The sequence below is a fragment of the Mobula birostris genome, chromosome 19 (genome assembly GCF_030028105.1).
Source record: "Mobula birostris isolate sMobBir1 chromosome 19, sMobBir1.hap1, whole genome shotgun sequence".
In the NCBI taxonomy this organism is placed as follows: domain Eukaryota; kingdom Metazoa; phylum Chordata; class Chondrichthyes; order Myliobatiformes; family Myliobatidae; genus Mobula; species Mobula birostris.
Genome location: NC_092388.1, coordinates 22347601 through 22359685, shown reverse-complemented (window position 1 = coordinate 22359685; position 12085 = coordinate 22347601). Strand labels below are relative to the sequence as shown.

The 12085-nt window shown below is 37.8% G+C and overlaps 1 protein-coding gene across 6 annotated transcripts in view; it reads left to right on the top strand.

Moving 5' to 3' along the window:
- The window catches only part of relch (RAB11 binding and LisH domain, coiled-coil and HEAT repeat containing), a 99950-nt gene that overhangs the window by 18259 nt on the left and 69606 nt on the right, over nucleotides 1-12085 (top strand). For all 6 annotated transcript variants that reach the window (XR_011889728.1, XM_072283340.1, XM_072283336.1 and 3 more), the window contains exons 3-4: nucleotides 10608-10679; nucleotides 10775-10839. Coding sequence is in view for 5 of the 6 variants with exons in the window: in XM_072283340.1 (XP_072139441.1) it covers nucleotides 10608-10679; nucleotides 10775-10839 (137 nt within the window). In the remaining variant the exon portion in view is untranslated. The remainder of the gene's footprint in view (nucleotides 1-10607; nucleotides 10680-10774; nucleotides 10840-12085) is intronic.

The window sequence follows — 12085 nt, the reverse complement described above, 5'->3', positions numbered from 1 at the left end:
ACCTTTGCTTTCAGTAACTAGTGTAACTACCCTCTCCGGTATAGCAATAACTTCAACCAAATGTTGGCAGTAACTGTTGATCAGTCGTGCACATTGGCTTGGAGGAATTTTAGGCCATTCCTCCTTACAAAACTGCTTCAATTCTGGGATGCTGGTGGACTTTTTTTGCATGAACTGCTTGCTTCAGGTCCTTCCACAACATTGCTATAGCGTTAAGGTCAGAACCTTGACCAGCCATTCCAAAACACAGATTTTCTTCATTTTAAACCATTCTGTTGTTGACTCACTATTGTCTTTCAGATCATTGTCTTATTGCATTATCCAATTTATTTTAAGCTTCAAGTGACAAACTGCTCCCCTGTCATTTTCCTGTAAACTGTCTTGATACAATTTTGAATTTGTTGTTCCTTCCACGATTGCAAGCTGTCCAGGCCCTGAGGCAGCAAAGCAATCCCAAACCATGATGCTCCTTCCACCATGCTTCACAGTTGGGATGAGGTTTTGGTGTTGGTATGCAGTGTCCTTCTTCCTCCAAACATGGCAATGTGTATTTCTGCCAAAAAGTTCAACTTTTGTTTCAACTGTCCACAGAACATTGTCCCAGAAGTATTGTTGAATATCCAGGTGGTCTTTTGCTAACTTGAGATGTGCAGCAATGTTTTTTTTTTTTTTGGAGAGCAGTGGTTTCCTCTGTGATGTCCTTTCATGAACACCATTCTTGTTCAGTGTTTTTCTTATAGTGGCACGTGAACTAGCAAGTTCTAGAGATTTCTGCAGGTCTTTTGCTGTTAGTCTTGGGTTCCTTCTCTATAATTCTTCTAAGGTCCTCTGACAGTTGTTTTGATCAAGGTTTGGTGCACATAATGAGAGAAGCTCTTCTTGAGAAGAGGAGGCTCTGTCAGTAACCTGATTTTGGACTGGTCACCTCTATAACCCACACCTCTAATCTCATCTCATTGATTGGAACACCTGACTCCAAATAGCTTTTGTAGAAGGCATTGCCCCTGAGGTTCACATACTTTCTTCCAATACATGTAATATTGAAATATTTTTCTCAATAAATAAATAAATGAACAAGTATAATGTTTTTGGGTTAATTCTTTATCTAGTTTTTGGACTTACATGAAAATCTTATCATATTTTAGGTCATTTTTATGCAGAGATGTAGAATTTTCTCTAAGGTTCATAAGCTTTCTAGCACCACTGTATATACTCGGACGTGAAGCTTGGCACAGCTCGCTTTGATCATGTGCCCTAATAATGCCTTGTATAATGGGAGCATAGTACAGTGGATTCTGGTTAATAGGAACACATCTGGCCCAGTACATTTTGGCCCAATTAAGCGGCTGCGCCAAATCATCGAAGTTTCATGGAAATAGTTTAAAATGTATAAAAAAGATAAACTACCATTTAACCAAGTAACAAATTACCTATTTAAATAAAATACAGAACAAATTAGAATACCAACAATACTACTCCAGTACTACAAAACTGTAGTTCATAATAGTTGTCGAAGGACAAACTCATCCACAATGTTCGCTAGCATGTTCTTTTAATTGATTGTGAACATATCAGTGCTGACACCTTGTGCACATAATGGGTTGCCTTCACACAATGTGTTTGACAATTGCATCCTACAAATCTTCATTTTAATTTTAACGTGCAAGATGATTGTCGATACCTTCAAATTCTTTGTAGTTCCTAACTTGTGAGTGAAATTGTTTCATTTTCACTCCCAGCTGTTTCTGATGTCTCCAAGTCTATATACTTGAAACCACAGTAAGCAAAACAGTTCGAAATTGTTTTACTGCTTATTTCTCCTATACTATCAGTGACAGACATCATTGCTTTTCGAACGGAAACATGTGCAACTGACTGTTTAAAAACTGTTTACTCTAAGCACGGTGTAGTGTCTGATAGCCACATAAATACAATGACTGACACTTGTTAGAAACTTCGACAACAGTCTCCTGGCTTAATTAGGTAAGATTCTGTCCCAACGAGAATCCCAGCTATTTTCTCGATTAGTTTTTGTTCTTTAAGAATTGTCCCAAATAAGTGGCTGCCCCAAATACCTGATGACCCAGTTAGCTCTATTTACATTTTAGTGTACAAGACTTGTGGTTTTATCAGGACACTGTTCCATTAGTCTTCGTAATTAGCTGTGACATTTTGCATTCATTAATCATAAGTCTGTTTTGTGGTCTGTTGCTTCTAGCGTTTTATTAGTTAAAAGTGCAGCTTTTGATTTGAGCATTTGCTTCATGTTGAAAAACATTCCCACAATATTGCACACCAAATTTCCATGATTAAGTACTTCTAAGTACATGATTTATTATGACATTTGTCTTTGCATTATTTACAAATGTGGTTTCTTGTTGCAGCTTTAAGTTACTTAAATAAATGGTTGCTGTCTCAACGAAGATGCTTCATTGATGAAGTGACAAGATATCTGCTAGTATCTCTGCTGTTGACTGCCAATCAGCCAATTCCCTACAACACCCATCAAAGTTGCTGGTGAATGCAGCAGGCAAGGCAGCATCTCTAGTCATAGTCATACTTTATTAATCCCGGGGAAAATTGGTTTTTGTTACAGTTGCTCCATAAATAATAAATAGTAATAGAACCATAAATAGTTAAATAGTAATATGTAAATTATGCCAGTAAATTATGAAATAAATCCATGACCAGCCTATTGGCTCAGGGTGTCTGACCCTCCAAGGGAGGAGTTGTAAAGTTTGATGGCCACAGGCAGGAATGACTTCCTATGATGCTCTGTGTTGTATCTCGGTGGAATGAGTCTCTGGCTGAATGTTCTTCTGTGCCCACCCAGTACATTATGTAGTGGATGGGAGACATTGAGCAAGATGGCATGCAACTTAGACAGCATCCTCTTTTCAGACACTACCGTGAGAGAGTCCAGTTCCATCCCCACAACATCACTGGCCTTACGAATGAGTTTGTTGATTCTGTTGGTGTCTGCCACCCTCAGCCTGTTGCCCCAGCACACAACAGCAAACATGATAGCACTGGCCACCACAGACTCATAGAACATTCTCAGCATCGTCCTGCAGATGTTAAAGGACCTCAGTCTCCTCAGGAAATAGAGACGGCTCTGACCTTTCTTGTAGACAGCCTCAATGTTCTTTGACCAGTCCAGTTTATTGTCAATTCGTATCCCCAGGTGTTTGTAATCCTCCACCATGTCCACACTGACCCCCTGGATGGAAACGGGTCACCGGTACCTTAGCTCTCCTCAGGTCTACCACCAGCTCCTTAGTCTTTTTCACATTAAGCTGCAGATAATTCTGCTCACACCATGTGACAAAGTTTCCTACCGTAGCCCTGTACCCAGCCTCATCTCCCTTGCTGATGCATCCAGCTATGGCAGAGTCATCAGAAAACTTCTGAAGATGACAAGACTGTGCAGTAGTTGAAGTCCGAGGTGTCAATGGTGAAGAGAAAGGGAGACGAGACAGTCCCCTGTGGAGGTACAGTCAGTCCTGACAAAGGGTCTCGGCCTGAAACGTCAACTGTACCTCTTCCTAGAAATGCTGCCTGTCCTGCTGCGTTCACCAGCAACTTTGTGTGTTGCTTGAATTTCCAGCATCTGCAGAATTCCTGTTGTTAGCCAATTCCCTAACTGGGTCAATCTATTTCACCAATTGCCTTAAAGTCCATAGACATGTACTTGTCGCTGTATTTTTTTTGGGAACTTATCCAGTTCCTTAGGCATGACCTATGTCTTGCAAATCTATACTGACTCTCTCCAAAGCAATGGCTGAAAATTTTGCAGGTTTGGTCAAACTATCTTCTATTAAATTCACGATTGTAATTGTCAGCATAACTGAGTTATTATTTCTGTTTTCCCATACTCCTTTCTTAGAAAATGCAGTAATATTCAGTTTCCCAATCAGTGACAATGATTGTGCAGTGAGAATATTGGAAGTTACTGTAAGAGAATTTATTATCAAAGTTAAAAAGTTCAAAGTACATTTGTTATCGAAGTTTGTACACTTTATACAACCTTGAGATTTGTCATCTTAAATGCAGCATGAAACACAGCAACCCAATAGAACCCATTTTAAAAAGTCCATCTAACACCAAATATGAAAAAAAGAATGAACCGTGCAAATAATAATAAAAAGTAAGCAAATAACATTCAGAACTTAAGTTCATGAAAGTAAGTTCACAGCCAAAAAGGTGTTCATCACTGCAGCCTGTTGCGGAGCCAGTTTATTGCAGACCACAACCTCAGTTCTTCGCAGAGATAAGTAAACCTCACCGAGCAGCGAGCTGAACTCTGGCCTGATGCTCACCACTAGACCTGACACCCTGATCTTTTCAATCTGGCTTGGTGTTTTAAATCGGTCAAGCATTGACTCATTCCTCGCTCACAGAACATTATTACCTTTAAAACACTGGAATGGGAATCTTTGATTATTGCAATCCTTTGGCAATAATCAGCAACAAATGCAATGTTTTATTCATTACTTTTCCATTATTTTGATTCTTGTCTGGGTTGGTATCTTCTTCCTCAACTTCAAAATTTAATATGCTTCATTTAGTCTGCTCTCTGCTTTTATGTATTCTACCATTGCATAGCTGCTATAATGGAGAGAGACACTGAACTCCCACTGGAACTTTAAATGCATTTGTATTTTTAATTTGCCTATTAACGTCTCATTGCTTGCTCATTTCCCATTAGGTTCTTACAATGTTAAACAATTAACTGTTCCCTCTATCATTTTCCCCACAAACCTCAAAACTTCATAGTTTATTGCCACTTCTATACCCTTGTCTCAGTGTCGTCCATGCATCTTTGTTTATGACTTTTTAAAAAATGTGTTTGTGTATTTGATGCAAATATCCCAATCTGTTGCTCAGTTCTAATTTTGTAGGTTGTCCCCAAAGAATTTTAAACTTATGGACACTTCTACGTATGAACGAATGAGTACCCATAATATTAAGTTCAAATGTCCAAAAGGGGTGTACATTACTTCTTGGAGCTTGGTCTCTCTTCACTTATGGAAATTGTTTTGTTTCTTATCAGTCTTAGGTTGTGTTGATTGATGTCATTCAATACAAGCCTGTGGAGGTAAGGTTTCTATATTGAGTGGGTTGTTATTTTCCAACTTAGGAGCAAGATCAACTTATTCAGAGTCAAATTGTAATGAATGGCATCAATAAAACCATTCGTTACATTTATTCATTAAGTGCATTTTCTAACAATTCTGCTCCCTTCCCTTGCATTTAAGACTAACGTGCTTTGTCCTTGCAACATCCTTCTCAATACCACCTAAGCACCCTAATTCAATTTGGACCTAAGAAGTTTGTGTAAGTCCTGAGTTGCCTTGAGGGGAAATATCCATAAATGCCATGGTTTAATTATCATGATGTACAGTTGTGTTCAGTAGTGATGGTTAGGACTGCCAGCAATTTTGCTGCTATGCATTATTATTTCAAAAGTCTATTGCTCATCTATTAAAAAACTTCCAATATTCATTCCATTCAAATTGTAGGGCAATTGTAGGATAAAAGTAGGGCAATTTCTATGAAAAACAAGTTGTAGCGTATTGTGTTTGTAGCACCTGTTGACAATATAAAATGCCAGTTATGTAATTTACAAAATATGTGGTCAAAGATGCATTTTAAAGTTGAGTCTGGGACTTAGCGAGGATATTGAAGAGTTTTTGACTTTGGCAGTTGACAATTGTCAGTAGTGGAATAATCACATTCAGTTTAATCAAGAGGCTACATTATTATCCTCATTTTAAAAATTACTCATTTTCTGAAGTTTACTTTATGTAATCCAGGTACCAATGTTTTGGAGATTTTGAATGTTAAATTGTCGTGCTTCGTATCCACTCAATTACAGTCATCGCTTCTGATGGACTTGTGGTCGGATGGTCAAAACCATTCTTTGGACTTGACTGGATGCAAACACTGTGACAGCTCCTATGTTGTGCTATGCCATGCCTGTGTGCCTGGGCTGTCAATGAAATACTCCCCAGAGCCATGCTAAAAGAAACTACAGGCCCCAAAGACAGATGGTCAGAAATTTCAGGTGTACGACAATTTGGACAGATAACTTTTATTCTGGTTGGTGTAGCTTCCAGTTAAGAACTATTTTGTAAAATTTTGTAAATTTATGCCTTGTTTATAATTCTGCCTTTGGTAGACTTGATTGAATGGGCAAACATGATGCACATGATCAAGGGCATAATAGTATAATCCATTGACAATCGACCATTTCAGAAGTGAATGGACTTGGCTGTCCAAATTTTTACTTGTTATTTGTATACACCTGCAGATCAACAATGCATTATAATTTTATTCATGCTTCATATCTGTGTGTTAGCTCAATTTTTTCGTGAATGACATTATCAGGCACATTTATGTCAGTCACCTTAAACCACATTATTTTGTGCTTTATTTATTAAAACACTTTATTATCATTGACTCATACAGAAACTCGAACATTTACTTTGATGCTGTGAATTTTTTCCATACTATTTTCTTTGAGCAGCAGGTTTTCGTTTTAATTTTTGATAACATGTTAGAAAAGCCGTATTTGAAAGTGGTATATCATTAGTTGAGTATGTAGCCTAGCAGCTGGTTTATTTTATTAAATTTAGGGAAGGCAATCTTAGTATTCATACTGCTCCTTGCTTGAATTCTGGTTCTGAGTGAACTGGGCGATGCACCTGTTCCCATTCTTTGTTCATGCAACATGATTCATAATGCTCTATTAAGTACGACCTGTCTAATTGCTTATTTCTCACTAACTATCAGTGACAAAATTCACTGCTTTTTGATCACAAATACACATAACTGATGCTATTTCAAAACTGTTCACTTTAAGCACGGTGTGGTGTCTAACATCCACACAAATGATGTGATTGACGTTAGTTAGAAACAGTAGGCAATGGTCTCCTGGCCCAATTAAGTGGCATAGTGTCCTAAGTAAATGAAGGCAATCCCAGCTATTTCATGATTTAGTTTTTGTTCTTTAAGCATTGTCCCAAATAAGTGGTAGCCCATTTAACCGTTGGCTCAGTTATCAGGAATCCACAGTGTATAATAGTTATAACTTATCATCTTAAGTGACGTTGCTTCATCCATAAGGAAACTTTCAGCAAAAAGTTGGTAAACATTTTTTTTACTGTCACTTGACCCAGGGTACAGTGAAAATTTTGTTTTGCATACAGTTAATGCAGATCAATTTATTATGTTGAAGTAGTGCAAGGCAAAATAATGAGTGCAGAATAGACTATCACAGAAATGCAATGCAGATAGACAATAAGGTGCAAAGTTATTGTGAGCTCAAGAATCCATTTTTTTCATACAAAGGAATTGTTCAATAGTCTTATAACAGTGGATAGAAGCTCTTCTTGAGCCTGGTAGTGTATGCTTTCAAGCTTGTTTTTTTTCTACCTGATGGAAGGGGAGCAGAATAGAGTACGCCAGGAGTGAATTAATCTTTGATTATGCTGGCTGCTTTACTTGGCCAGTAAGAAGTGTAGACGAGGCTGGTTTCTGTGAAATGCTAAGTTGCGTTCACAGCTCCACAGTGTCCTGTGGTCACATGCAAAGCAAATGCCATATCAAGCCGTGATGCATCTGGATAGGATGATTTCTATGGTGCATTGTTCAAATATTGGTGAGAGTCAAATGCAATATGCAAAATTACTTTAGCCTCCTGAGGAAGCAGAGGTGTTGATGAATTTTCTTGTCTGTGGTATCTATGTGGTAGGGCCATGACAGGTGTGGTATGGATTTCACATCTAGGAACTTGAGCTCTGAATCCTCTTGACCTCAGCAGCACTAATGTTATCAGGACCATGTGCATTATCCTCCCTTCTGAAGTCAGTGATCAATTCTATTGTTTGCCAACATTGCTGTTGTTCTTTACTGCGCTTTGTGACGCATTGGTTGGCAATCTTGCCATTTCTTTTGCATTTTTGTCTTTTTTTTTAAACAAAGCTGAGTTGCTAGCTCAGCGATCAACCCAGCATAGATGGAAAGTATGCAAGGAACCTGCTAGATTCAGATCTGGGCCACTCGCCTTGAAGTCCATTGCAGATACCACTACACAACCGGCTGGCATTGCCAACGTAGATGGAAAGTGTGCAAAGAGCCTGCTAGGTTCAGACCCGGGCCATTGCAGATACCATTACACAACCAACCGGCATTGCCAGCATTGAGGGAAAGGTTATTATCAGACACTTGCTGTATTTGTATGAACATTTTTCAGAAAATGTTCTGTTTTGTGGGATGGGAGATAATGGTTACTTAATACTTATAGTGTGCAAAAGAGAACAAGTCAAAGCAATCTAGATAGTGTAGATTAGTATGTAGTTAACATCAATTGGTTCTGAAGCTAACAGTAAAAGAGGAAAGGTTAAAGGAAATCAGTGGGGACAAAGATTGAAAACTGAAATCTCTTTCCTTTTTGTTCCAAAAGTGAAGCAAGCCCATGTAACTGTAACCTAAAATCATACATAGTTGTCCCAGATAATGAAAACAAATTCAAATACATGCTTAAAAGACATCGTTTAAGTACACCTGCTTGATCTTTTGGTATCATCAACATCTTAAGTTACTCTTTCCACTAGTGTGTCAAATCTATCCAGTTGTTGGGTAGATTAGCATACAGCAATCTGAAATAATTTCTACAAGTTTTTGAAGGTTTTCGTTTTTGGAATTGTGGAGAAAGCTGAAATTTCCAAATCGCAATGCAGCAAATTATATCAAACACAATAAACAGGATTTTGCAGGGAAATGCTGCAGTTCCATGTGCAACTGTGACACTTCCTCATAAGGTTCCAGTATGTTTTGTATTTCTGCATGTGTTTGAACCTGGTACTTTGCTGCTTGCTAGCTGTTTGCTGGAGGAGAGCAGCTAGAAGGGATTAAGGTAAGTGTTTATTATTAGATTTTTTTAATTGCTTATTTGAATGTTTGGTGGAGGGAGGTTGTCTGATAACTTATAGAAGAATAGCAGGCACCTAAAAAGCATTGTTGTCCAGGTGTAACATGGGATATAAGTCCATAGCTGCCTGAAAATAGCAACAGTTGAATAAATGTAGTGGAAAAAAAGCACTTACTCTACTTGCCTTCTTAGACTGAGGCATTGACTGTAAGGGCTGGGATCCTGTGTTGCATTTCTATGATTCATTGGTTAGACTACACTTACAGTTTTGGTTACCACTCTGTAGGAAGAATGTGTTAGCAACAGAGGACTCGGAAGCGATTCACAAAAGTTTTCAATCGGTTTGAATGTAGATATAAGGAAAATCGGAGAGACATTTTTCACTGGAACATAGAAAGCTGATAGGTAACTTTATAAAACTTTAAAAAGAAATTGAGGGGCAGAGTTAGAATGGATAATCAGAATCGCTTGTTTCCAGCGCAGTGGATTCTACTATGATGTCACTGGATTAAGGTGAGAAGAAAAATTTCAAGTAGTTTGGAGGGATAAGTAATTCACACAGAAGATAATGAGCATCTGGAACAAATGGCAGAGGTGATAGTGGAGGCAGATGCAATTACAACAGAAATTCTCTTTAATAGGAATTTGGGTAGGAAAGCGGTAGAAGGATGTGGCATGATGGGATTAGTATAGATAGGCATCAAGGTAGACATGGGCAAGGTGAGTTGAAAGGGTTCAATTCTCCTCTGTGCATTTGTATGAGTTTTGTTAACAACTTTCAAATGTTTTTGAATGTCTCTGTATTTTAAGCAAAACATACAGAAACAGTCCTTTGCTTTGAGAGGTGGCTAGGCAAGGAAACATGGTTAACTGCTTATCAGGTTTAATTGGCAGTGTCTAGTGTGCAGTTACTTCTTGTTCCTCCACTTGATGTGCCACAGCACATGACATTGTGGCCAAGATTAGAGCCAATTTTATTTGAAAAGTTTCTATGGGAAATCTGCACAGTGTAGAATTGTTGTTTAGGCCAGTGGCAAGCATTGCATGCTCTCCAGTTAATACAAAATTCAGGCCATTTCATTGGATCTGATCCATCTATAAATATAACTTGTTCAGTGCAAGAGAGAACAGGTCCATTGTCATCAAACTCAACTAATAAATTTCATCACCAGTTTTTGATAATAGACATAAACAGAGCCCCACGTATGGCAAAGAAAGAGGTTTATTAAATGCTTTCATGCTGAATATCCTTTTAGTTTAAATGTGATGTATTATTTATTTCACAGTACATATACATTTGCACATGGACTCTTCAGTACAATTGCCAGTGATGATTTTATATCCTCAACAACTTTATCTATCTTATCAAATTTTAGGCAGGAAATATGTTTTTGAAAGAGGCATAAGCAATAGTTCTAGAGATGCAGTAAACTTCATCATTTGAGCCATTCGGTATATTTTCAGCTGCCTATACTGAGATTCTATTACATATGCAAAAGTGTGGAAAAAATTTCACCAGACTAGTAAACTTTGCATGTATTCACAAATTCCATAAGTTGCATGCATTCTGTTTTCAAACTGTTTTTTCTTTTATTTTCACACCCATCCTTGTTTTTATTTTCCCTTTTTCTTGGTTGGATTCCTCTGTGTGTTTAATACAATCCCTATCCAGTCCTGGAATTTGAACTGCGGAAAGCCAAGGAGACCATTCAGTCCCTTCGTGCCAACCTGACACAAGCTGCAGGTGGTGTACATTATACTTTCTTCATTTTCTGCTTTGTTAATGCATAAACAGACCTGGAATATTTGAGACATGTAAATCTATTTTTGCTTTTTCAGCTTTCACAGAAAGTGATGTTCCTTTACAGGAACGGAAACATTATAAATCCAGCCCTGAAATTCAGGTAAGGTTTGATCAGAACAAATCACATAAAGCAAAATATGTCTAGCATTCATCATCCCTCCCCCATGGAGTGAGGAGATAGTTATTTGGAGCAAATTCTTTGCTTCATTAATTGGACTTTACAGGGATTTTTTTTTTCTAGTTGCAAGTGTTTTGGCAAAATAAGAAATTTAAATACTTCATATTCTCCACAAATTAGTCTGTAGAAGCAAGTTTTGAATGTGCTTTGTCTATCCCATTGTCTGTTTTTGATAAATGCTTACTACCTTGCAAAGATGGTCTTCTTTCCATCTATATCAGTAACATCTTTTTGTTTAAATCACAGTGATGTAGACTTATTGACTTATTAACTTGAAATTGTAATTAGATCTTCTATCTGACCTATCTCCTTTGTTGATCTTTCAGTATATTTTGATACTGACTTTCACATTAATGAGTATCCTTTGAATTGGTATAACGGAGATGGAAATTAGACCACTTAAGAGAAGTGTCAGTTCTTTGGAGAACCTATAGAGAGGTGATGGGGCTCCTTTGAACAGAAAAGGTTCAGAGGATATTGTGTTCAGAATTGAAAGGTTTATTGAAATGAAAAAGGCAATGGCAGGAGGGTACCCAAATATAGGGTATGAGTTTAGCATATTCAGCATACAAATACAATAAATGTCTTGGAATTGGAGGATGATGAAAGCAGATTTAACAGCAACGTTCAAAGATCAATTGTATAAGTACATGAGAAGGAATTTTTTTGTTAGGGAGAAAGCAACAGAGATTGCGGCTAATTGGATAACTCTTTCAAAGAGCCAAATACATCATAGTTTCAGTGGTTATATGTTATTAACATGGTGGCAGCAGTCATGTCTGCAGCACTTCCTACCATGCTGCAGCCTGGATTGATTATCTTGCCAAGCATTATCTTGCATGTAAAATAGTATTTTGTGTCCATTTTGCAATATGTCAAAGGACAGCTTTGATCTTTCAAGCAGTCATTGTAATGTAGGCAACGCAGCATCCATTTTGTTCACAGCAAATCCTCTGGAGCAGCATTGCAGTTATGACTAAATAATCATTGTTTAGCAGACAGATAAATATTGGAAGACACACACACAAACACACCCCTGTTTTTTGATGATAGTGCCATGGTTTTTATTTGTGTCCATGCAAAAAAGCAGTCAGGGCATCTGTTTAATGTCTTATCTGAACACTCCAGGAATAGAACAGTTGCTCAATACTTCACTGAGGGACCAACA